The sequence below is a fragment of the Salmo trutta genome, chromosome 24, assembly GCF_901001165.1.
Source record: "Salmo trutta chromosome 24, fSalTru1.1, whole genome shotgun sequence".
Classification (NCBI taxonomy): domain Eukaryota; kingdom Metazoa; phylum Chordata; class Actinopteri; order Salmoniformes; family Salmonidae; genus Salmo; species Salmo trutta.
The window spans coordinates 28,326,119-28,353,712 of record NC_042980.1 but is presented as its reverse complement, the minus strand read 5'-3'; the positions used below and the strand labels follow the sequence as shown (position 1 = coordinate 28,353,712).

Genomic DNA, 27,594 nt, shown 5'->3' with positions numbered 1-27,594 from the left:
TAAATTACTGTACATTTTACATTACATTTTTTACAGTGCAATATCTCCTCTTTTACACTCAGCTCTCGTTGGTTTTCTCCAGGGCAGAGGGGAGAAATCATGACTGATTCAGTTTGAAGGTTTTTCTCTGAAAACGGCTGGTCTGCTCCTCAGCTACTGTGATCCTTCAAGATCAGCTGAAGGGCATCAGATAACCACACAGCCATTTAGTGGAGAGAGAGAGAGAGAGAGAGAGAGAGAGAGAGAGAGAGAGAGAAAGTGTGTGTGTCCTGAAAAACAGTGGGTTTGTTTATGAACATCAGGATTTTTATTCCAGAAGACAGAATACCTATGAGAGTATAGTATCAGGCCTTCGGAAAGTATTCAGACCCCTTGACTTTTTACAACATTTTTTTTACAACAAATCTTATTCAAACATGGATGAAAAAAGTTTCTCAAACTAGACACACTAATGTACTTGTCCTCTTGCTCAGTTGAGCACCTCCCAATACTCTTTCTATTCTGGCTAAAGCCAGTTTGCGCTGTTCTGTGAAGGGAGTAGTATACAGCATTGTATGAGATCTTCAGTTTCTTGGCAATTTCTCGCATGGAATAGCCTTCATTTCTCAGAACAAGAATAGACTGACAGGTTTCAGAAGAAAGTGCTTTGTTTCTGGCCATTTTGAGCCTGTAATCGAACCCACAAATGCTGATGCTACACATACTCAACTAGTCTAAAGAAGGCCAGTTTTATTGCTTCTTTAAACAGAACAACAGTTTTCAGCTGTGCTAACAGATTTGCAAAAGGGTTTTCTAATGATCAATTAGCCTTTTAAAATGTATAAACTAGGATTAGCTAACACAACATGCCACTGGAACACAGGAGTGATGGTTGGTTCTAAGTAACCCCAAACTTTTGAACGGTAGTGTAAGTAATCAGACCCTTTGCTATGAGAGTTGAAATTGAGCTCAGGTGCATCCTGTTTCCATTGATCATCCTTGAGATGTTTTTATAACTTGACATGATTTGAAAAGGAACACACCTGTCTATATAAAGGTTTCACAATTGTTAGTTCATGTCAGAGCAAAAACCAAGGAATGTCCCGAGAGCTCCGAGACAGGATTGTGTCGAGGTGCAGATCTGGGTAAGGATACCAAAACATTACTGCAGCATTGAAGGTCCCAAAGAACACAGTGGCATCCATCATTCTTAAATGGAAGAAGTTTGGAACCACCAAGACTCTTCCAAGAGCTGGCCACCCGGCCAAACTGAGCAATCGGGAGAGAAGGGCCTTGGTCAGGGAGGTGACCAAGAACCCGATGGTCACTCTGACAGAGCTCTAGAGTTCCTCTGTGGAGATGGGAGAACCTTGCAGAAGGACAACCATCTCTACAGCACTCCACCAATCAGGCATTTATGGTAGAGTGGCCAGATGGAAGCCACGCCTCAGTAAAAGGCACATGATGAAACCAAGATTTAACTCCTTGGCCTGAATGCCTGAACGTCACATCTGGAGGAAACCTGGAACCATCCCAACGTTGAGGCTTGGTGGTGGCAGCACCATGCTGTGGGATGTTTTTCAGCGGCAGGGACTGGGAGACTAGTCAGGATTGAGGCCAAGACGAACGGAGCAAAGTACAGAGATCCTTGATGAAAACCTGCGCCAGAGCACTCAGGACCTCAGACTGGGGTGAACGTTCACCTTCCAACAGGACAATGACCCTAAGCACACAGCCAAGACAATGCAGGAGTGACTTCGAGATAAGTCTCTGAATGTCCTTGAGTGGCCCAGCCAGAGCCGGACTTGAATCTGATCTAACATCTCTGGAGAGACCTGAAAATAGCTGTGCAGCAACGCTTCTTATCCAACCTGACAGAGCTTGAGAGGATCTGCAGAGAAATGGGAGAAACTCCCCATATACAGACTCGATGCTGTAATCGCTAACAAAGGGTGTTTAACAAAGTACTGAGTAAAGGGTCTGAATGCTTATATAAATGTGATATTCCCATTTTTTATTTGTAAGAAATTTGCAAAAATTTCTAAACCTGTTTTTGTTTTTGTCATTATGGGGTTTTGTGTGTAGATTGATGAGGGGGAAAAAAACGATTTTAAACAATTTTAGAATAAGGCTGTAACGAAGCAAAATGTGGAAAAAGTCAAGGGGTCTGAATACTTTCCGAAGGCACTGTATATGAGAAACATATGAATGGTAAAATACTGATACTTTATTTAACAAAATGGAGCAGAAAGTTCATACAGTACATACAGCAAAGACTCCTTCCATCCGTTAAGGCAGAAACTGAAAATATTTTGAAAAAAATAAACCTTTTAATCTAGCCTATGGTAGTATTTCAAATAAGATTCATTGTTTCAGATCCACTATTTCAGCTTTCAGTGTATGATTTCATATTAGTTTTATTTTATGGTTCAAAAAGCTCACAAAAAAATCGGGACGGATTTTAATCGCAACGTTTTAGACTTCAGTATGATTGAATTAGGGTCTCAGGTCAACTGATCAGTTTTGTCTCTTGGAGACATGGTGGAAGCAGGTAGGGTCAGGATCAGGGTTAGAAGACAGGGTTAGAGGTAAGGGGTCAATAAGCGTAAGGACTGAAATAAGAGTTCATAGACAGGTTGAGGTTAGGATGAGGGTCCAAGTTAGGATGCAGGTCAAAGTTAGGATGAGGATAAGGTTAGAGGTCAGGGTCAGAGGTTACAGGTCAGGGGTATGGACAAAAGTAAGGGTCCATGGTTTAGAGATGGGGCCAAGGACAGACCCAGTTCAAGTTCGGGACAGGTCAGTTTCAGATCAGAAAAGAGGTTGGGCATAGATGTGGTCAGGGTTAGTGTTAGGGTCAGGGTTTACATCTTGTTAGATGTGGTCAGGGTTAGTGTTAGGGTCAGGGTTTACATCTTGTTAGACGTGGTCAGGGTTAGTGTTAGGGTCAGGGTTTACATCTTGTTAGATGTGGTCAGGGTTAGTGTTAGGGTCAGGGTTTACATCTTGTTAGATGTGGTCAGGGTTAGTGTTAGGGTCAGGGTTTACATCTTGTTAGATGTGGTCAGGGTTAGTGTTAGGGTCAGGGTTTACATCTTGTTAGATGTGGTCAGGGTTAGTGTTAGGGTCAGGGTTTACATCTTGTTAGATGTGGTCAGGGTTAGTGTTAGGGTCAGGGTTTACATCTTGTTAGATGTGGTCAGGGTTAGTGTTAGGGTCAGGGTTTACATCTTGTTAGATGTGGTCAGGGTTAGTGTTAGGGTCAGGGTTTACATCTTGTTAGATGTGGTCAGGTTTAGTGTTAGGGTCAGGGTTTACATCTTGTTAGATGTGGTCAGGGTTAGTGTTAGGGTCAGGGTTTACATCTTGTTAGATGTGGTCAGGGTTAGTGTTAGGGTCAGGGTTTACATCTTGTTAGATGTGGTCAGGGTTAGTGTTAGGGTCAGGGTTTACATCTTGTTAGATGTGGTCAGGGTTAGTCAAGTGTCAGATTACATATTATCCTGGGGACCTATACATTTATAATCAACTCAAATTAAAAGCTACGGTCGTTAAATAACATATTTGAATGCAATAAAACAGTAAAAGCTTTAAATCTTACCATCTTTTCTCCATTATGTTTACAAGTTATTTACATATTTGAACAGACTGCTGGTTGGTAGATCTTCGGACTGTTGAACTTGTTATTGTTGAACCATTCAGAGGAATTTGTCCCAGGTGCTATGAATACAGTCTGTTTCTGTCCCTGTCCATCTGTTGTTCTCTGTCTGTCTGTCTGTCTGTCTGTCTGTCTGTCTGTCTGTCTGTCTGTCTGTCTGTCTGTCTGTCTGTCTGTCTGTCTGTCTGTCTGTCTGTCTGTCTGTCTGTCTGTCTGTCTGTCTGTCTGTCCTTCAGACCACATCCCTGGCCTGGCTGAGCACAGAGCTGCAGGGAAAGTTGATCCTCTGAAGGATTTCATTGCAATTGAAATATTCTACATTCACATTTCACAGGTTCTTCAAGTTGTTCCCAGAGGGTTCAGTCAGTAGTCTGATCTGGACATCACAGCAGCCCCGCTCCAGGGCAAGTCACATGGCAACTTTGGCCATTTCGGACGCAGCTTATAGAAGCAATGTTTCCATGATGTATGGACCAAATTGGCAGCCATATTGGATGTTCTCATTTATAATGTTCTTTTTACTGATGCACATTATTTCATCTCCCAGAGTTCATCCCTTCTGCTCCCTCATTGTTCTATTCATGCAACACGGCAGACTGGATCGTTCCGCCATCTTAGGTGCTGGAGAAACTATCCTGCTTCGTTCTGCCCCATCTCTGTCTGTGGTTATACGCGTGTGGTAGAATGTGTGTGTGTGTTGGGGTGTGTGTGCGTGTGTGTATGGGGCAGGTGAGTGTTACTGTAAGGACTATAGCCCTGCATGGGCTGCACCCCCACAACAGATCCAGGGGTCATGGGGGTCATGGGGGTGGCAGGGTGAGAGCCAGGGGTCATGGGCAGGGACCTGGGGGTCATCAGAGGCACGTCGTCAGGGGAGCGTCTCAGGGTTAGGGTGTAGTCAGGTGGACAGGTCAGTCGCAGGGTGTCCAGAGTGTTGTAGATGTCCTGTGTGTCCAGTGTGTCTAGAGCCTCCAGTGTGTGGTGTATGTTGTGTGTGTCGTGTATCTCCAGCGTGTTGTGTTGGTGCAGAGCCTCAGCCTCCAGCTGCTTCAGAAGTCCCTCCCCCTGCAGCTGGTGTGTGATGTCAGCGTTCATGATGTCACGGCGTGGAGGTGGGCGTGGCAGCCTCCGGTGTTCCATCTTGCGTTTGTCCTTCTTGTAGAGCAGAGCTGCAAAGGCCAGGATGTTGAGGAAGAGGAGTGAGGCTCCCACTGCAATGGTAACGCTCAGCTCAGTGGAGTAGTCCTCTATAACGGGGTGGGGGACCTGGAGCTCCTCCCCCTGCAGTGCTGGAGCCTGGGGCGTGGCCGGGGGGTTGGGGTGGCGCGTGCTACCCAAGCCCAGGCCTTTAGACAGCCGCTTGGTGTAGGAGTGGGGGGTGGTGTCCTGGGGAGGACTGTGGGTTGCAGAGGACACATACTGCAGCAACTCGTTGATGTTGTGGAGGTGGGGCACCAGCTGTAGCCAGAAAGCTGTCTTGGCGGCCCTGGAGTCAGAATCATCATCCATACAAAGAAAAAATAAATTTCACAAGGAATCGGATAATATACACAATAAGTAAGATAACATCATACATTATAAATTATAGTTATTATACATTAAACAGTCAGAAGGGGAAAGTGGCAAGTGCTGCTAGCATGAAGTGCTAACACTGCAAAGTGGTTCATTATACATAATTTAACAAGATATGGAAGCAGCAAGAAATCTGTTGCTCTTGGAAAGGTAGGCAAAGAAATACCTACCTGTAGTAGTCTGTGATTATCTGATCTACCTGTAGTGGTCTGTGATAATCTGATCTACCTGTAGTGTTCTGTAGTGGTCTGTGATAATCTGATCTACCTGTAGTAGTCTGTGATAATCTGATCTACCTGTAGTGGTCTGTGATAATTTGATCTGTCTGAAGTGGACTGTGATTATCTGATCTACCTGTAGTGTTCTGTAGTGGTCTGTGATAATCTGATCTACCTGTAGTGTTCTGTAGTGGTCTGTGATAATCTGATCTACCTGTAGTAGTCTGTGATAATCTGATCTACCTGTAGTGGTCTGTGATTATCTGATCTACCTGTAGTGGTCTGTGATTATCTGATCTACCTGTAGTGGTCTGTGATTATCTGATCTACCTGTAGTGGTCTGTGACTATGTGATCTGTCTGAAGTGGACTGTGATTATCTGATCTACCTGTAGTGTTCTGTAGTGGTCTTTGATAATCTGATCTACCTGTAGTGGTCTGTGATAATCTGATCTACCTGTAGTGGTCTGTCATTATCTGATCTACCTGTAGTGGTCTGTGACTATGTGATCTGTCTGAAGTGGACTGTGATTATCTGATCTACCTGTAGTGTTCTGTAGTGGACTGTGATTATCTGATCTACCTGTAGTGTTCTGTAGTGGACTGTGATTATCTGATCTACCTGTAATGTTCTGTAGTGGTCTGTGATAATCTGATCTACCTGCAGTGGTCTGTGATAATCTGATCTGTCTGAAGTGGACTGTGATTATCTGATCTACCTGTAGTGTTCTGTAGTGGACTGTGATTATCTGATCTACCTGTAGTGGTCTGTGATCATCTGATCTACCTGTTGTGGTCTGTGATAATCTGATCTACCTGTAGTGGACTGTGATTATCTGATCTACCTGTAGTGTTCTGTAGTGGTCTGTGATAATCTGATCTACCTGTAGTGTTCTGTAATGGACTGTGATAATCTGATCTACCTGTAGTGGTCTGTGATAATCTGATCTATTTGTAGTGGCCTGTGATTATCTGATCTACCTGTAGTGTTCTGTAATGGACTGTGATAATCTGATCTACCTGTAGTGGTCTGTGATAAACTGATCTACCTGTAGTGGTCTGTGATAATCGGAATACCTGTAGTGGTCTGTGATAATCTGATCTATTTGTAGTGGCCTGTGATTATCTGATCTACCTGTAGTGGTCTGTGATAATCTGATCTACCTGTAGTCTTATGTAGTGGCCTGTGATTATCTGATCTACCTGTAGTGTTCTGTAGTGGACTGTGATTATCTGATCTACCTGTAGTGGTCTCTGACGCGTGGCTTCAGGCCGATGTGCAGGTACAGCTGTTCCTTGGGGGTGTACTTGGCCCAGGCCACCTCCTCAAAACGGTTGGGTTTGGTGTGGATGAACTTGGTGTCCTGGGGCACCGGCTGGTTAGGATCTCTGAGACACAGCACAAACACAATCAGAAAACGTGATCTTAAAAGTGAACTGTGGTTACTTTACCATTCATTAGAGGAAAGTAAGATATTTCTCAGCAAAGGAGTTAGATTAGATTTTTCTCACCCTGTCTTGGCGAAGTTCGTCCAGTATGTCATGACCACGGCGCTGAGCATCACATCGTTCTTTGAGAAGTTACAGTTGAAGAGGTCCGTTGGGCCGATCAGTGGCAGACCGAACACATACGGCACCTCATCTCCATGAGCGGAGTCAGCCCAGGCGGGCGATGCGTCACTCTGACAGTGGTGGTAGAAGGAGTAGAAATATGTTGGCGATCCGTACTGGGCGTGGAGGTCTGCTGTGGCCACCGCCGGCGCCACCCACTGGTGATCAGTAAACAGCGCGACTAGCGTCTTCCGCCGGGTTTCAGGGTTCTCCCGGTCGGCCCAGTCCGTGTACATGAACTTGATGCTCTCTCTCAGTGTGTCCTGCCGCAAGGATAAAAACAAGGTAAAAAAAGACCTTGTCAATAAAGCACATGAGAGCATAGACAGATTTCAGTATGCAGAGTGTAGTTCTACTTTTTGCTGAACATATTCTTTGCCCTCCAGCACATTGCGTAGAAACACTGGATGGGCATATACATTTTCCTACAGCCTACCTTCCCCTCTGGGTAGCCGTAGAGACTGTCCACGAAGTCTGACACGGCAAAGTCAAAATCGTCGCTGGAGACACCGTCCTCACTGTCCACCATCCCGTCAACGAACTGAAGCCCCTCCCCCTGGTTCACACCCAGCATGATGTCGTAGTTGAGGAACTCTCCCTATGTGTGACGAACAGGGTTGACAATAACAGTATTATGCATTCTTAACCCTGACTCAGAACCAAATCTTGCTAAATCTAATAAAACATATTTTATTATTAACTTTTATTTAATCAGGGGAGCCCAATTATATTATTATTATTTTTTACTCCATATACAAACGTATACATACGAACATCAACTTACAGACACACAAAAAATGAGCACATATCATCTGCCCGGACCCGCATGCTAACACCTCCATCCCTAGTGCCTGATCACACCTCCATCCCTAGTGCCTGATCACACCTCCATCCCTAGTGCCTGATCACACCTCCATCCCGAGTGCCTGATCACACCTCCATCCCTAGTGCCTGATCACACCTCCATCCCTAGTGCCTGATCACACCTCCATCCCTAGTACCTGATCACACCTCCGTCCCTAGTACCTGATCACACCTCCGTCCCTAGTGCCTGATCACACCTCCATCCCTAGTGCCTGATCACACCTCCATCCCTAGTGCCTGATCACACCTCCATCCCTAGTGCCTGATCACACCTCCATCCCTAGTGCCTGATCACACCTCCATCCCTAGTGCCTGATCACACCTCCATCCCTAGTGCCTGATCACACCTCCATCCCTAGTGCCTGATCACACCTCCATCCCTAGTGCCTGATCACACCTCCATCCCTAGTGCCTGATCACACCTCCATCCTTAGTGCCTGATCACACCTCCATCCCTAGTGCCTGATCACACCTCCATCCCTAGTGCCTGCATTATTGTTTGCTACCTGGCCTGCAATTGTATCGATTTGTTTTTCTCAGTTGCCCATGCTATTTAAATATTTGAATAATAAATCATTGGATTTTTCCATTGTGTTAATGATGGCGGATTGATTTATTTCCAAGTTTTTACAATACGTTTTTTCAAGTGATGAGAAGAGAATCGTCCAGCCCATTGGTATCTTACTACACCCCAATATGCCATGTCTTGAAATATGCAGACAGACGGATTAAAAGTAAGTTTACATTGAAATACTTCTGACAGCAAACTTTATAGCTCCGCCCACAACTTCCGGACTTTATAGCATTCCCAAAAAGCATGGATTATTGAGTCATTATTAGTTTTACACGTAAGACATGAATTTTGTATCTTGTATAAAAAATTATATACAGTAGTTTATACCTCCATCTTGTACCAACATCAGTTCTTTATAAGTCTTGGTTCCAATAGTTTATATATTTTTCTAAAAGACTGTCAGTTGGATATGCCCTCTGCAAGGTTTTGTATATTCCCTATAATTTGAGCATCTGTTTCCGTAACTTTTAAGTTGCATATATTTAAAACTACTGTATCTTCATTGGTCAGTCCAAAATTACTTTTTAATTCTGTCATGGAAATAGATTAATTTTCTGTTACCAAGTCATTTAGGGTTTCTATGCCTTTAGTTTTCCATGTGGACCAATTCATCTGTGAATTCTGAAAAGCTATCCAAGGATTGTTCCATAAGGTTGTGTTTTTAGGGAATAATATTGTTTCTTTTTCTTGGATATTGTTATAGTGTTCTTAACTATGAAGTTGATTCTGGGGATGAGCATCTGCATCTTCAATATGTACCCATTGTTCCTCTTTAGTGCATTTAACCATATGTTGCAAATAAAAGCCCTGGGTAGTGAGTTGATACAATTCCATGTCTGGAAGGTTAAAACCCCCCTCAGACTTAGGAAGATGTTAAACTTTCTTTTTTATTCTATACATTTTATTTGCCCATATAAAGTCTGTTATCTCAGTATACTTTTTTAAAGAATGTCTTCGGTGCGGTACTTGGTATTAAATACAAAAACATTGGCAGCCATGCCATTCTAAAGAGGTTTATTCTACCTGTAAGATTTATGGGAAGACTTTTCCATTTAATTAGACCTGCTTTCATATTGTTGAGTAATGGAATAAAGTTATCTCTATATATTTGTTGTTACTTATTAAGCATCCTTAGAATTTCATATTTTTTGTGGTCCACTTAAAGGATTCCTGTAGATCGTGACTTATTCTTTTACTTTTTCCTAATGCCATTATTTCATTTTTTCCCACATACACTTTTGATCCTGAGATTTTTGAGTATTCATAAAATATTTTTTGCAAAAGGGGGCATTACGTTTTCAATATTGGTCAGGTATATCAGGAGATCATCTGCAAATAAGTTTATTTTTATTCATGTTTACCAATACTGATACCTGTTACGTTTGGGTCCTGTCTAATTCTTTCTGCAAGTAGTTCAATAGCCAGTGCAAACAGGAGTGGGGAGAGGGGACATCCCTGTCTTGTGCCCCTTTCGAAAGCAATTTCAGCAGATAATGTATTATTTGTTTATATTTTGGCTTTAGGACATTCATGCAATATTTTTTATAAATCTATTATTTCAGCTGGAAAGTTGAAAGCTTCCAAAGTTGTGAATAGAAAATATCATTCAAGATGGTCGAAAGCCTTTTCGGCATCAACAGCCATTATTGATAAATGTACATTTTGTTTTTTGGGGTATTGTATTAAACTGAAACATGTTCTTGTATTTGTTTGTGTATATTTTCAATAAACCCTGTTTGATTAATATATACTGTATCAAGTCTGTTAAGACTTTTGCCATTCTATTGCTTATAAGCTTTGTTATTATTTTATTGTCACAATTTATTAAACTTATGGGTCTATAATCAGCAGGGGACTGTCCAGGTTTTCCTGGTTTTAATATAACTGAAATAACCGTTTGATACATGAAACTAGGAAGTATCGAATTGAGTGACATGTGCTTTGTCATTTGTGTGGGGCTATTTTGTCCCAAAACGTTGAATAGAATTCTATGTGAAACCCATCCATTCCTGATGCTTTTCTCCATGTGAATGTTTTAACAGTATCTAATATTTATTCTTGGGTGATCTCTGTTTTTTCAATGGTGTCCTGAGGACATAAAATAAAATATAAAAACAAGTACATTACATTAGAACATCACAGGCATCATTAACAAATTATTAAAGTCAATCAAAACAATTGCACACCTCAGTGAACTCATTCATCATCAGAGTTTTAAACTGCCCTAGTGGCACCAGGGAATCCAGGTGTAATCAATTTTGTAAGTGATTCCAAAAATGTGGAGCATTAAAACAAAAAACAGATTTACCTAGTTCGGTGGAGACCAACCCTGTGAACGGGTTTGGTATCTCATGTTTTTATACTTTAAAAAACGAAGTTAGGTAAGTCAAGAGCTTGCATAGTAGAGATTTGAACACAAAAAGGGAATAATGAAGTGATCTATGAGACTTTAATAAGGGCCAGCCAACCTTTTAATACAGGATGCAGTGATGCGTATTACACCTATCACCTATGATAAAGCGAAGGGTGCTATGGTAGACGGCACCCAAAGGGTTAAGAGTAGTGCCTGCTGCATTCCAATAAATGGTGTCACCTTAGTCAAGCTCTGGCAGGAAAGTTGACTATACAATCTGCCCCTTGTTGTTCAGGGAGAAGATTGATCTATTTCTATAAAAGAAGCCTACTTTAAATGTCAGCTTCTTAACTAGCTCATCCATATGTTTTTTAAATGTCAAATTATTATCAGTCCAAAAGCCCAGATATTTATAGGCGGGAACCTGCTCAATGACCTGTGAATGACCCAAGCCCAGCACAATTAATCCCTACCATTGTGTCGCTGAGTCATCATAATGCTTTAGCAAATGTACATTATACCAGGGGTATTGGTAGACACAATGTAAGTAACCTAATTTTTGTCCCTCTAACTGCCCTGAATGCCTCTGCTGATCCTACAGCTATTGTATGCAGCAATCATGTGTCTATGAACCAGATTTATGCTGTTAGCACTGAGGCGGTGTGCCCTAGTAGGAAGTCCACTGTGTGCAGCTCACCCTGCACTAACTTAATACCATGAGAATATCTACTTCTGCTAAGCTTCCCAGTAAAGCAATGAAAAGAAGCAAGCCTAACAGAAAAGTGCTCAAAATAGCCCATGTTAACATATGTAGCAAGGTTCATGAAATGAATAACTTGTAGTAACAGATTACATTCATTTTCTGACTATCTCTGAAACTCACTTAGACAATACCTTTATTGATTCACTGGTAGCAATACAAGGTTATAACATTTACAGAAAATACAGAAATGCCAGTGGTGGAGGTGTTGCTGTTTATATTCAGAACCACATTCCTGTAAAGATTAGAGAGGATCTCATGTTAAATACTGTTGAAGTACTATGGCTACAGGTTCATCTGCCTCATGTAAAGCCCATTCTTGTGGGAAGCTACTATAAGACCACAAAGTGTTAACAGTCAGTAGTAGCTGGATAGCATGTGTGAAATGCTTGATAATGTATGTGTCAAGTTCATTGTATGAAGGAGCGGACCAAAGCGCAGCGTGAGTTTCGTTCCACATCTTTTATTTTGAATGTGAAACTTTGCAAGAGAACCAATAAACGATAAACAAACAACAAACCGTGACGAACGAGGTGCAACATGTACTAACTCAAAAAGCTTCAAACTGTAACCAGTGCCTGCAACCTGGTTCAGGCTATCAGTCAACCTAACAGGGTAGTTACAAACAGCACAGGAATTAAATTTACAACATGTATTGATCACATATATACTAATGCTGCAGAAATATGCTTGAAAGCAGTATCTAGATCCATTGGATGTAGTGATCACAATATAGTAGCCATATCTAGGAAACCCAAAGTTCCTAAGGCTGGTGTATAGTGTATAAGATGTCATACAATAAGTTTTGTAGTGATTCCTATGTTGTTGATGTAAATAATATTTGTTGGTCTGTAGTGTGTAATGAGGAACAAACAGACATTGCACTTGAAATTGAAATTAAATTGCTTATCCCAGTTACTAATAAGCATGCACCCATTAAGAAAATTACTTTAAAAACGGTTAACTCCCCGTGGATTGATGAGGAATAGAAAAATTGTATGGTTGAGAGGGATGAGGCAAAAGGAATGGCAAATAAGTCTGGCTGCATAACCGATTGGCAAACATACTGCAAATTGAGAAATCATGTGACTAAACTGAATAAAAAGAAGAAGAAACTACACTATGAAAGATAAATGACAAAGAACAATAGTAAAAAGCTTTGGAGCACCTTCAATGAAATGTTGGGAAAAAAAGCAAACTCAGCTCCATCATTCATTGAATCAGATGGCTCATTCATTACAAAACCGACTGATATTGCCAACTATTTAAAAAAAATAATTGGCAAGATTAGCAAACTTAGGCATGACATGCCAGCAACAAATGCTGACACTACACATCCAAGTATATCTGACCAAATTATGAAAGACAAGAATTGTACTTTTGAATTCCGTAAAGTGAGTGTGGAAGAGGTGAAACAATTATTGTTGTCTATCAACAATGACAAGCCACCAGGGTCTGACAACTTGGATGGAAAATTGCTGAGGATAATAGAGGACGATATTGCCACTCCTATTTACCATATCTTCAATTTAAGCCTACTAGTATGTGTGTGCCCTCAGGCCTGGAGGGAAGCAAAAGTAATTCAGCTACCTAAGAATAGTAAAGCCCCCTTTCATGGCTCAAATAGCCAACCAATCAGCCTGTTACCAACCCTTAGTAAAGTTGTAGAAAAAAATAGTGTTTGACCAGATACAATGCTATTTTACAGTAAACAAATTGGCAACAGACTTTCAGCATGCTTATAGGGAAGGACATTCAACAAGCACTGCAGTTACACAAATGACTGATGATTGGCTCAGAGAAATTGATGATAAAAAGACTGTGGGAGCTGTTTTGTTTGACTGTTAGTCGGCTTTTGACATTATCAATCAGTCTGCTACTGGAAAAACTTTATGTGTTATGGCTTTACATCCCCTGCTATATTGTGGATATAGAGTTACCTGTCTAACAGAACACAGAGGGAGTTCTTTAATGGAAGCTTCTCCAACATAATAAAGGTAGAATCAGGAATTCCCCGGGGCAACTGTCTAGGCCCCTTACTTTTTCAGTCTTTACTAACGACATGCCACTGGCTTTGAGTAAAGCCAGTATGTCTATGTATGCGGATGACTCAACACTATACACGTCAGCTACTACAGCAACTGAAATGACTGCAACACTTAACAAAGAGCTTTCAGAATGGGTGGCAAGGAATAAGTTAGTCCTAAATATTTCTAAAACTAAAAGCATTGTATTTGGGAAAAATCATTCACTAAACCCTAAATCTCAACTAAATCTTGACATGCCACCAGAGGTCTCTTCAAGTCCAGAACATACTATTGGAGGTGCACAGTACTACATAGATCCATGACTACATGGAACTCTATTCCACATCAGGAAATTGATTAAAGCAGTAGAATCAGATTTAAAAACAGATAAAAACACACCTTATGGAACAGCGGGGACTGTGAAGCAACACAAACATAGGCATAGACATATACATACACACATATGATAACATACGCACTATACACACACACGTATTTTGTGTTGTAGATATGTGGTAGTGGAGTATGGGCCTGAGGGCCCACACTTAGTGTGTTGTGAATTCTGTAATGAATGTATTGTAATGTTTTAAAAATTGTAAAACTGCCTTCATTTTGCCAGACCCCAGGAAGAGTAGCTGCTGCCTAGGCTTTAAATCAACCTCAGTAGGACACCTTTAGTAATATCAAGGAAACTTGACCTGACACCATCAGAAAGCACACATTGTGTCCTATCTGACAGATAGTTCCTAAACCACTTGCAAGACGCCTTGGATAGGTCTATAAATATGGCAGCACAGTGATTCCTATGATCTAAGCAATTTAATATATAATTTAAGACAAGCGCAGCTGTTGAAATGGTGCTAAGGCCAGGTCTAACATTTTAAGAATAACTTGTAATACATGTATAATCTATATAAAACATAGAGTGTTCTATATTTTCTCACCTGCTCCATGAGTATCTGGGGGTCATCAGGGATGACATCACCGTCGATGACAGGTCCGAAGGCGGTGTGGTATTTAGCTGGAGTGATATTCTGTTCTACCAGCTCCTGGTAGGTCTTCCCCTGCAGGCAGACGATCAGCTCTGATGAGTCCTCCAGGCTGCAGCCCACCTTGTCCCCCAGCAGCCTTGCATACTTCCCTGGCTGGTAGTTGACCGCCCAGCTGGACAGGGCTGTCCCACTCTGGATGATCGCCTTCTGGAACAGATCTGATACACAGCATGCTGACAGAGGTTAGAGGTCAGAGGTTATGGGTCAAGAATTGGAGGTGACTCTTTGAGAAGTGTGACCAGGCTGACAATTAGAAGTTAAAGGTCAAGGGTAAGGGTTCAGAGGTTGGGTTCAGGGGTTAAAGGTTACTTACCCTCAGAGTAGTGGGACAGAGTTAGCAGGCTGACACAGGAGGCTCCAGCCCCGGAGCCAAACACGGTGACTCTGTCTGGGTCTCCGCTGAATGCAGCAATGTTCTCCTTCACCCAGCGCAGAGCCTGGATCTGGTCCAACAGACCATAGTTGCCTTTAGCTGCCTGGTCACCCGTACTGAGGAAACCTGAGGGAATAACACATATAAAATACACAACAATATATAGAAAGAAAGTCTAGTAGATATTAGAGTAAAAAAATATATATAACACAACAAACAGAAATACAGTGCATTCGGAAAGTATTCAAACCCCTTGACGTTTTCCACATTTTGTTACGTTACAGCCTTATTTTTTAAATTGATTAAATTATTGTTTTTCCTAATCAATCTACACACAATACCCCATAATGACAAAGCAAAAACAGTTTTTTTGAAATTTTAGCAAATTAAAAATTGAAATATGACATTTACATAAGTATTCAGACCCTTTACTCAAAACTTTGTTGAAGCACCTTTGGCAGCGATTACAGCTTTGGGTCTTCCTGGGTATAATGCTACAAGCTTGGCAGACCTTTGGGGAGTTTCTCCCATTCTTCTCTGCAGATCCTCTCAAGCTCTGTCAGGTTGAATGGGGAGCATCACTGCACAGCTATTTTCAGGTCTCTCCAGAGCAGAGGTCGACCAATTAATCGGAATGGGTGGTTAATTAGGGCCGATTTCAAGTTTTCATAACAATCGGTAATTGCCATTTTTGGACACCGATTATGGCCGATTACATTGCACTCCACGAGGAGACTGCGTGGCAGGCTGACTACCTGTTAGGCGAGTGCAGCAAAGAGCCAAGGTAAGTTCCTAGCTAGCATTAAACTTATCTTATAAAAAACAATCAATCTTAACATAATCACTAGTTAACTACACATGGTTGATGATATTACTAGTTTGTCCTGCGTTGCATATAATCGATGCGGTGCCTGTTAATTTATCATTGAATCACAGCCTACTTCACCAAACGGGTGATGATATAACAAGCGCATTCGTGAAAAAAGCACTGTCGTTGCACCAATGTACCTAACCATAAACATCAATGCCTTTATTTAAAATCAATACACAAGTATATATTTTTAAACCTGCATATTTAGTTAATATTGACTGCTAACATTAATTTATTTTAACTAGGGAAATTGTCACTTCTCTTGCATTTTGTGCAAGCAGAGTCAGGGTATATGCAGCAGTTTGGGCGGCCTGGCTCGTTGCGAACTGTGTGAAGACCATTTCTTCCCAACAAAGACCGTAATTAATTTGCCAGAATTGTAAATAATTATGACATAACATTGAAGGTTGTGCAATGTAACAGCAATATTTAGACTTAGGGATGCCACCCGTTAGATAAAATATGGAACGGTTCCTTATTTCACTGAAAGAATAAACGTTTTGTTTTCAAAATGATAGTATCCGGATTTGACCAAATTAATGACCTAAGGCTCATATTTCTGTGTGTTATTATATTATAATTAAGTCTATGATTTGATAGAGCAGTCTGACTGAGCGGTGGTAGGCAGCAGCAGGCTCGTAAGCATTCATTCAAACAGCACTTTCCTGCATTTGCCAGCAGCTCTTCGCTGTGCTTCAAGCATTGCGCTGTTTATGACTTCAAGCCTATCAACTCAGGAGATTAGGCTGGCAATACTATAGTGCCTATAAGAACATCCAATAGTCAAAGGTATATGAAATACAAAGGGTATCGAGAGAAATAGTCCTATAATTCCTATAATAACTACAACCTAAAACTTCTTACCTGGGAATATTGAAGACTCATGTTAAAAGGAACCACCAGCTTTCATATGTTTTCTTGTTCTGAGCAAGGAACTTAAACCTTAGCTTTATTACATGGCACATATTGCACTTTTACGGTCTTCTCCAACACTTTGTTTTTGCATTATTTAAACCAAATTGAACATGTTTGTCACGCCCTGACCAGGTGAACTCTGCTATTTTGGTCAGGGTGTGGCATTTCTATGGTTTATTTTCTATGTTTTGGTTATAGCCTTTGTGTTTTATTTCTATGTTGGGCTCGGGGGTGATTTCCCAATCAGACAGCTGTCGCTTGTGAAGTCTGATTGGGAATCACATTTAAGTTCCTTTTCCCCCACGATGTTTGTGGGTTGTTGCCTCTTTTGTTTGAGCAAGTTAACGTTTCGTCTATTCTTTGTCTGTTTTGGTAACGTGTTTATTTGTGTCTAAATAAACATGTGTTCGCTCCCAGCTGCGCTTTGGTCCGCTTCCTTATCACCCGACGACGAACGTTACAATGTTTCATTATTTATTTGAGACTAAATTGATTGTTAATGATGTATTATATTAAGTTAAAATAAAAGTGTTCATTCAGTATTGTTGTAATTGTCATCATTACAAATATATATATATATAAAAATCAGCCGATTAATCGTTATCGGCTTTTTATGGTCCTCCAATAATTGGTATTGGTATCAGCGTTGAAAAATCCTAATTGGTAGTCCTCTACTCCAGAGATGTTAGATCAGGTTCAAGTCCGGGCTCTGGCTGGACCACTCAATGACATTCAGAGACTTGTCCCCAAGCCACACCTGCGTTGTCTTGGCTGTGTGATTAGGGTCATTGTCCTCCTGTTGGAAAGTGAACCTTCGCACATGCTGCCACCACCATGCTTCACTGTAGGGATAGTATTGGCCAGGTGATGAGCGGTGCCAGGTTTCCTCCAGACGTGACACTTGGCATTCAGGCCAAAAAAGTTCAACCTTGGTTTCATCAGACCAGAGAATCTTGTTTCTCGTGATCTGAGATTCCTTTCGGTGCTACTTGGCAAACTCCAAGTGGGCTGTCATGTGCCTTTTACTGAGGAGTGGCTTCCATCTGGCCACTCTACCATAAAGGCCTGATTGTGGAGTGCTGCAGAGATGGTTGTCCTTCTGGAAGGTTCTCCCATCTCCACAGAGGAACTCTGGAACGCTGTCAGAGTGACCATCGGGTTCTTGGTCACCTCCCTGACCAAGGCCCTTCTCCCCCGATTGGCCGGGCGGATAGCTCTAGGAAGAGTCATGGTGGTTCCATACTTCTTCCACTCAATATGTTGGAGGTAACTGTGTTCTTAGGGACCTTCAATGCTGCAGACATTTTTGGTACCCTTCCCCAGATCTGTGCCTTGACACAATTCTGTCTCCGAGCTTTACGGACAATTCCTTCGACCTCATGGCTTGGTTTTTGCTCTGACATGCACTGTCAACTGTGGGACCTGATATAGACAGGTGTGTGCCTTTCCAAATCATGTCCAATCAATTGAATTTACCACAGGTGGTTCCAATCAAGTTGTAGAAACATCTCAAGGATGATCAATGGAAACAGGATGCACCTGAGGACAATTTCGAGTCTCATAGCAAAGGGTCTGATTACTCATGTAAATAAGGTATTTCTCTTCCGTTGTTTTTATTAATTTACATACATTTCTAAAAACCTGTTTTCGCTTTGCCATTATGGGGTATTATGTGTAGATTGATGAGGGAAACATTTTATTTAAACCAACTTAGAATAAAGCTGTAATGTAACAAAATGTTGAAAAAGTGAAGGGGTCTGAATACTTTCCGAATGCACTGTATCGTATTTAAAAAATACTTTTCATCAAAGACATGAACAGCAGGATGTAAATATGGACTTAGAACTAAAGGCCGATCTCCACTTCAAACTGGGGTTGATTCCTTACAATTATGGGACTAGTAGGCTCACTGGGGATTGGTTAATACGGCAGATACTTAAAAATGCCTCATTAATGATTTTAATAAATCAATAATAACAAGTATTACAGTATGCCGTTATAACCTAAACCTAATCCAGTAAGTGGCTAAAGTTGCGCACTAACCCTTATACTGTAGAACAAATTAATTGTCTAAACACAGATTGACAGACATGTTTTACAGTGTAGCCAAACCCTGAGGACCCTGGGTAATGTGGTGACATGACTCAGTGACTGATGATGTCATGTGACCGTTGCTCACCACCCTCAGTCAGACCTGGGGTAGACCTGGGACAGCAGAACATCAATGTGTCACTGAACACATGCACACGCAAAATGAGTGTGTCACTAATTCACATGCCACACTAGGGACATGAGTGTGTCACTAACACACTCTCCCCCTCTCTTACCCTCTCTCTCATTCCCTCCCCCTCTCTTACCCTCTCTCTCATTCCCCACCCTCTCTTACCCTCTCTCTCATTCCCTCCCCCTCTCTCTCATTCCCCACCCTCTCTTACCCTCTCTCATTCCCCACCCTCTCTTACCCTCTCTCTCATTCCCCACCCTCTCTTACCCTCTCTCTCATTCCCCACCCTCTCTTACCCTCTCTCTCATTCCCCACCCTCTCTTACCCTCTCTCTCATTCCCTCCCCCTCTCTCTCATTCCCTCCCCCTCTCTTACCCTCTCTCTCATTCCCCACCCTCTCTTACCCTCTCTCTCATTCCCTCCCCCTCTCTTACCCTCTCTCTCATTCCCTCCCCCTCTCTTACCCTCTCTCTCATTCCCCACCCTCTCTTACCCTCTCTCCTCATTCCCCACCCTCTCTTACCCTCTCTCTCATTCCCTCCCCCTCTCTTACCCTCTCTCTCATTCCCTCCCCCTCTCTTACCCTCTCTCTTATTCCCACCCCCTCTCTTACCCTTTCTCTTATTCCCTCCCCTCTCTTACCCTCTCTCTCATTCCCTCCCCCTCTCTTACCCTCTCTCTCATTCCCCACCCTCTCTTACCCTCTCTCTCATTCCCTCCCCCTCTCTTACCCTCTCACTCATTCCCTCCCCCTCTCTTACCCTCTCTCTCATTCCCTCCCCCTCTCTTACCCTCTCTCTCATTCCCCACCCTCTCTTACCCTCTCTCTCATTCCCCACCCTCTCTTACCCTCTCTCTCATTCCCTCCCCCCTCTCTTACCCTCTCTCATTCCCTCCCCCTCTCTTACCCTCTCTCTCATTCCCCACCCTCTCTTACCCTCTCTCTCATTCCCTCCCCCTCTCTTACCCTCTCTCTCATTCCCTCCCCCTCTCTTACCCTCTCTCTCATTCCCTCCCCCTCTCTTACCCTCTCTCTCATTCCCTCCCCCTCTCTTACCCTCTCTCTCATTCCCCACCCTCTCTTACCCTCTCTCTCATTCCCTCCCCCTCTCTTACCCTCTCTCTCATTCCCCACCCTCTCTTACCCTCTCTCTCATTCCCTCCCCCTCTCTTACCCCTCTCTCTCATTCCCTCCCCCTCTCTTACCCTCTCTCTCATTCCCCACCCTCTCTTACCCTCTCTCTCATTCCCTCCCCCTCTCTTACCCTCTCTCTTATTCCCCACCCCTCTCTTACCCTTTCTCTTATTCCCACACCCTCTCTTACCCCTCTCTCTCATTCCCTCCCCCTCTCTTACCCTCTCTCTCATTCCCCACCCTCTCTTACCCTCTCTCTCATTCCCTCCCCCTCTCTTACCCTCTCTCTCATTCCCTCCCCCTTTCTTACCCTCTCTCTTATTCCCACCCCCTCTCTTACCCTTTCTCTTATTCCCTCCCCCTCTCTTACCCTCTCTCTCACTCCCTCCCCCTCTCTTACCCTTTCTCTTATTCCCCACCCTCTCTTACCCTCTCTCTCATTCCCTCCCCCTCTCTTACCCTCTCTCTCATTCCCCACCCTCTCTTACCCTCTCTCTCATTCCCCACCCTCTCTTACCCTCTCTCTCATTCCCTTCCCCCTCTCTTACCCTCTCTCTCATTCCCTCCCCCTCTCTTACCCTCTCTCTTATTCCCACCCCCTCTCTTACCCTTTCTCTTATTCCCTCCCCCTCTCTTACCCTCTCTCTCACTCCCTCCCCCTCTCTTACCCTTTCTCTTATTCCCTCCCCCTCTCTTACCCTCTCTCTCACTCCCTCCCCCTCTCTTACCCTTTCTCTTATTCCCACCCCTTCCTTGCCTCACACCCTGCTTCTCTTATCTCAATTCAATTTAATTCAAAGCGCTTTATTGGTATGGGAAACATATATTTACAATGCTAAAGCAAATTGAATAGATTTTTTAAAAGTGAAATAAATGATCAAAAACAAACAGTAAACATTACATTAACAAACGTTTCAAAGGAATAGACATTTCAAATGTCATATTACGGCTATGTACAGTGTTGTAACGATGCGCAAATAGTTAAAGTACAAAAGGGAAAATAAATCAACATAAATATGGGTTGTATTTATAATAGTGTTTGTTCTTCACTGGTTGCCCTTTTCTTGTGGTAACAGGTCACAAATCTTGCTGCTGTGATGTCACACTGTGGTATTTCACCCAATAGATATGAGTTTTTTTTATCAAAATTTGATTTGTTTTCGAATTCTTTGTGGTTCTGTGTAATCTGAGGGAAATATGTGTCTCTAATATGGTCATACATTTGGCAAGAGGTTAGGAAGTGCACCTCAGTTTCCACCTCATTTTGTGGGCAGTGTGCACATAGCCTGTCTTCTCTTGAGAGCCAGGTCTGCCTACGGCGACCTCTGTCAATAGCAAGGCTATGCTCACTGAATCTTAACATCGTCAAAACCTTCCTTCATTTTGGGTCAGTCACAGTGGTCAGGTATTCTGCCACTGTGTACTCTTTATTTAGGGTCAAATAGCATTCCAGTTTGCTCTGTTTTTTGGTTAATTCTTTCCGATGTGTCTAGTCTCTCTCTCTCCTCCTTCTCTCATAAAGCTTAATTTAACCCTACCTACTGTGAGCCATAAACACAAAGCTGATGGCTCTCCTCTAACCAGGCGTACACACAGATGAATCTAGCTTCTCAGTGGCAACACAGACCGATGACATTTCAACCAGTGAGAGAGTAAGCCAGAAAGGTGATTAGGAGGAATCTCACGATGATGATGGTAAAGATGAAAACAACGCTGATGAAGAAGTTGACTAACCCAGTACTCCCAGCCTGTAGTTGATTGTGATGACAATGACGTTTCCATAGCTAGCGAGGACACTGCCGTCCATCATGTTGCCGCTCCCTTCAGAATAAGAACCTCCATGGACATACACCATCACTGGCCGCAGACCGCCCTCATCATGGATGTCTGGAATCACACACACACAAGCCAGAGTTTCAGAGCGTTCAACAGCTCTTGCAGTATGCAAAGAAACATATGTGGGTGCATGCATAAATATGTAGAGATGGATGCATCCACCCGCCAACCCCTCTTTACGCTACTGCTACTCTCTGTTTATCATATATGCATAGTCACTTTAACCATATCTACATGTACATACTACCTCAATCAGTCTGACTAACCGGTGTCTGTATGTAGCCTCGCTACTTTTATAGCCTTGCTACTGTATATAGCCTCGCTACTGTTATTTTTCACTGTCTTTTTACTGTTGTTTTTATTTCTTTACTTACCTATTGTTCACCTAATACTTTTTTTGCACTACTGGTTAGAGCCTGTAAGTAAGCATTTCACTGTTGTATTCGGCGCACGTGACAAATTAACTTTGATTTGATTGTGTGTGTGTGTACTGTACATACTACATACCTTCCTCAGTAGGGACGTATATATTGAGGTAGAGGCAGTCTTCACTCTGCTGTGCCAGGTATGCGCTGGCTATGTCCAGGTTGGCAGAGTACCAGAGAGGTAACATCTCTGTCAGCAGGCTGTGTTCCTCTACAGGCTGGGGGCAGACAGGGGAGAACTGGGTGGCATTCCTCACCCCCGGCCAGGACAGGGGGGGCTCGGGGGGCTGGAAGCGTCTCTCCCCGGTGGGGGGGCGGGCGTAGGGGACCCCCAGGTACTGGACCACAGGGCCCAGCAGGTCAGAAGGCAGGGGGGTCAACAGACCCCTCAGTCTGCCCTGGGATGTGGTGATGACTGACTGGCTAGCAGCAGGGGGGAGGGACAGGACAAGGGAGAGGAGAGGGGGGAGGATGCCCCTCAGTCTGGACAGGGACAGGAGCATGGAGAGGACACACAGTGGAGAGGAGGGCAGAGAGGGGATAGGGTTGGGGGTAGATGGGGGAGACATGTGGGAGTGTTGGCGTTCGGTTTAGATCAGGACTCCGTCTGAGAGTCTAACACACGCTCACACAGCCCTGTTCAGTTTGTTGTGTGTGTGTCTCAGAATATGTCTCTCTCCTCCCTGGGTCAGCCAGTCACCTCCCGGTTCTCTTCGTACAGTCACACTGTTCTGCCTGGAGGGAGGGAGAGAGACAGAGACAGACAGAGAAAAAGAGACAGAGCTTGAATTATATATACATACCGCATCTACAATGGTTCTCCTCCAAGCGTGCGGTCTGAACTGGGAAAATTCCCTCTTCTACTGCCAGTTGAAAAAAAATCATGCAAGTTTTGACACAGCCTAGTCTGAAAGAGTACAATACCACAAATACAGGCGGACTTAAAGTATAGACATGAAGACCCCATTAAAACAACATGACTGGCCAGAGAGAACAGGCTGCAACCTCTCAGGGTATAGAGTGGTAGAAACTGAGAGACATTTTCTCCTCTCATGCTCCAACTAAAGAGAAACTGAGAGCAATCTTGGTATAATTTTACATTGCAGCCAGTGGCAACCTGTCATTTTGAGCCCCACTTGTTTTTTGTTGCCTGTTTTGCATATCATTTTGGCAAACAATGTAAAAAAAAAAAATGTATTGAGTTAATAAAGCCGTATACAAACATGCAAGTGCTTCAGCCTAGCTCAGTGCTTTCTGTGGTGTAGGGGCAGCTAGCAGAAAATACAGAGCATAGGGGTTGGTCATCTTCTATAGTTGTGCCGTGATTGGCTCAGTGTTCTGTCACTCATGGGACACTACATCACCTCTAAATCTACAGGGAGAGCTAGAAATTTCAAGCCCCCTTGGGTGCTGCCATAGATTTACATTTGAAGTGCACATCCAAGAAGGCTCAAGGTTATTGGCCACAGATAAAATGACGTCAAATCACATTATATCTACCGTAGCTTTGATTGAACTGATCATGTCAACATAATACTTTCAAAATCTTAGCTAGCAGGCTGGACAAGCAGTCATCATCATGACAAAATTTGCCCACAAGAAGGACCGCCGCACCACCTTCCTGTTCAAGTGAGCACAGCACAACAGTGATTCCAAAAATGTATTGTATGTTGCTGCATAAATAATGTAATATGCCAGGGAGATATGTATACTGTAATACTAAGTGTATGTTGTGTAGTAAGCTGTTAGTAGCCCATGTGTCACACCCTAATAATGTGGTCCCTTTCCCCCTCAGAACTTAGCCTACTGTTCTGACTTAGTGGTGCACATGTAGCCTATATCCTGTTTTAGAGAAATGTCATCATTGAATATTGAAACCGCTTTCATTGTCCCTTTATTTATTCTAAGGTTCTGACTTGGTGTACTGGGAGAATACGTTAAGAACGGCCCATGATCTGAATTCTGTCGCTGTACATTTCAAAAGTGCTGAACAAATAGTTGTATTGACTACGTCCGTCTTAGCTCGTCATAGTTTGTACATCTCAATTGTCAGTAGAAACCACATTTGTTTAAGCAAGTCAACCATATCAGCTAAGTTTTTTAAAAAGGCAGTAAATGAGGCTGAATGAACTGTTTCGCTGACAGACAAGGCTCCACTGATAGCCAGGTGTAGCAGTCGTAAGGATTCACTCCATGGTGCTGAAAAGAAAGCTCTGCTGTTGGGACAGCTTTATGTAGGCCCTAACAGTTTGTGGGCACCGTTTGTCACCGTTATAGTGCAATTAATGTACTGTTTAGTGTTGTGTTGTGTAGTGGCTTTGCTGGCATGCATCTAAAAAAAAATGTGGGGAGTTAGCCCCACCAAGACTTACATGCTTAAATCGCCACTGATTACAGCACAGGATAAAATGGTAATAGCATTGCAATATGATGGTAACAAGTTATAGTTACTCACCATTAGGGCATTATTTTGCCCAGTTACCACTTAACTTCAGTGTAATGATCTATATTATTATTTCAGTGGAATAATAATTTGTGCCTACATTCAAAATCGACATGCCAACAGTCTTGGAGCTGGCAGCACAATATGTGCTAGTTATTGCAATTGTCATTAATGTAATTTCCTTATTGTAATTTTTGTTAAATATCAGTCCTTGGTTTCTAAATCTCAGAACCCCCCTGGCCTTTCGAAGAAATTAGTATGAATGTTTATAACGTCCGCACAAGTAGTTGTTGTTTCTATAGCATTGATATTGTATTGGTCGTTCGAATTCGTGCCAGTAAAGGTAATTTGAATTGAATCGATTTTAGAGAAAGAGATGGAGAGAGCGCGCACGCGCGCGCGAGAGAAATTAATATGTAACATTTAAATGTTATCTCTTGGCTGTGACTGGTACTGCAGCTGCATCATCAGGTATCCTATATCTGGCCCTGTATCAGCTGCATATGGCTGGATATTTTAATCAGAGACCATTCCTCTCCATTCGCTGCAGTGACACCCCCCAGGTGCTACAGGGGCCATGACACCGGCTGTGTTGCTTAAATCATGACGTTTAGACTCAGGACATGTCTAAAGAAAATCAACCTGTTATCCATCTGAAATCCAGCTATATATCTATTATATACCACCAATAGTGAAATACATTTTATAGCGGGGTTTTAGTTACAACAATTTGACTGTGAAGCGCAACATCAGATGAATAGTAATGAGCGTACTGTAGCCTACAGGACCCCCCCCCCCTACACACACACACACACACACACACACACACACACAGTAGAACATGGTGATAAATGAGACTCACCGACACACACGTCATTGCTCCATTGGTCTGTTCACGCAGCTGCTGCAGTAAAAATGTCAGCTGACAGAGCGTTTCATCCCTCACTGCGAAGAAAGCTGGAAAGAAGAGGGGGAGAGAGGACAGGGGAGCAGCGGTGAGAGAAATCCTGGGACCGTGTGTCGATGACTGCAGAGCCTCGTGCACCAGCGACGTGCCTGGGGTAAATTCCACCGATGCCGTGAGCTCCCGGGAATAGCCTAAGTATTTGTGGTCTGAACCCCGCAACAACTGAATACCGTACAGGACGTGATTATCGTTAACAGAAGAAAAAACTACGACGTCCACATCTTTCTCGCTCTCTTTCTCCCTCTCCCTCTGTCTCTCTCCAGATGCTATTGGACAGTGTTGAATGGAGCCTGCAGCCAATAGATTCATGCACCCTCATCAGCTGGGACAGACACACACACACACACACACCACAGGACAGGCTATCAGTAATCACAACAACACAGCCCATCTTAGCTTCTGAATCCATGTTGGGAGAACTGTGTCTCAGACAAGATGGAACATAAATTGAATGGGATATCTTCAAAATACTAGGCTTTGCCAAAACCACACATTGTATCATTGCAGCACCAAGGTAAAATGCATACAATCACACACACACAGCTTCGTGACAAACAACCTTCAATCAAACAATCAAACTAAGTCACAAGATGACATCACATTAGTGTGTTTTTCTGTCTCCAATAACTACCCTATGTCTGTATTCTTTCCTGGGGCCATTCCGGTGGACAGTGTGTGTGTGTGTATGAGTGAGAGAGACATGACATGACTCACCCAGTCACCTCAATCCCTAACCCTTAATGTCAGCTCAGTGATTCATTTCCCCTCCCATGATGCTACTCTAACCCTAACCCACGATGCCACACAACAAAGCTGATTCTCCCTACATAGACGATCTGGTTCTATAAACAAATTATACACTGCACAAATCTGACTTTGCGGCCCCCAAGAGCTAGAACGCTGGTAGGAGCAGTAGGCCTCAGTATGGATGGGATCCTGAAGACGTAGAGGTGTAAATGGTAACAGCTATACTAGAAATACTGTTGTGTGTGTGTCATTCTTTCAGTGTGTTTGGGAACATTCCCCATGTCAGACACATTTAGTTTCCTCTACACGTTCTCTCCATCCTCTCAGAAACCTGTGTTCCTGCCATCCTCGCTTCACCTTCTCAGCAAACATAGAAAAAAATTAACCAAAAACAGGGTATGCAAACATAAGCCCAAAACAGTACAGTGCATGAGGGTACTTTTATAAACACACAAATCCCTAAAAAGGGTGCCTAGGAGGACAGAGTGCAGTCCTTGTCATTCAGTAGCCTGATATGTCTTCCAATATAAAGCCTGCCTCAGGTGTCTGCTGTGAGGCAATGTGAGGACTAGCTCCCTGCTGTGGCCTTTTAGGAACGCTCATCTCATCTGCAGGTTTCACACACACACACACACACACACACACACACACACACACACACACACACACACGCGCACACAGAGGGCCGAGCACGCCCCCATCCACATCGACGGGCCTGTAGTGGAGCGGGTTGAGAGCTTCAAGTTCCTCGCTGTCCACATCACTAAGGAATTAACATGTTCCACACACACCAACACAGTTGAGAAGAAGCCGGCACAACAACGCTCCCGAGTGGCGTGGCGGTATAAGGCACTGTATCTCAGTGCTAGAGGCATCACTACAGACCTGGTTTGATTCCAGGCTGTATCACAAACGGCCGTGATTGGGAGTCCCATAGCACGGCATACATTTGGCCCAGAGTTGTCCGGGTTAGGGCTTGGCCTGGGTAGGC

General features: G+C 43.2%; 1 protein-coding gene across 2 annotated transcripts; it reads right to left on the bottom strand.

Moving 5' to 3' along the window:
• Window positions 1–251: 251 nt before the first annotated feature.
• LOC115161038 (neuroligin-4, X-linked-like) lies at window positions 252–26,067 on the bottom strand. Of its 2 annotated transcripts, XR_003869166.1 has the most exons (10): window positions 25,752–26,067; window positions 22,529–23,181; window positions 21,920–22,072; window positions 14,981–15,166; window positions 14,560–14,825; window positions 7,474–7,635; window positions 6,939–7,300; window positions 6,669–6,815; window positions 3,581–5,123; window positions 252–269 (listed from the first exon to the last, which is right to left on the bottom strand). XR_003869166.1 is itself a non-coding variant. In XM_029711716.1 (9 exons), the coding sequence occupies exons 2-9, from the start codon at window positions 23,013–23,015 to the stop codon at window positions 4,304–4,306; spliced, it is 2,583 nt and encodes an 860-aa protein (XP_029567576.1). In that variant the 5' UTR covers window positions 23,016–23,181; window positions 25,752–26,067; the 3' UTR covers window positions 2,183–4,303. The 2 variants fall into 2 exon arrangements, 1 of the variants encoding a protein (XP_029567576.1); XM_029711716.1 differs by lacking the exon at window positions 252–269 and having other exon boundaries at window positions 2,183–5,123.
• Between the last annotated feature and the right edge of the window lie 1,527 nt (window positions 26,068–27,594).

Coding starts and splice junctions, on each gene's coding strand:
- LOC115161038 (XM_029711716.1), bottom strand. CDS start 23,015: ATGTCTCCCCCATCTACCCCCAACCCTATCCCCTCTCTGCCCTCCTCT. Junction 7,636..14,559: donor CCCAGATACTCATGGAGCAG/GTGAGAAAATAT, acceptor CGTCACACATAG/GGAGAGTTCCTCAACTACGA. Junction 6,816..6,938: donor ACGAACTTCGCCAAGACAGG/GTGAGAAAAATC, acceptor GCTGTGTCTCAG/AGATCCTAACCAGCCGGTGC.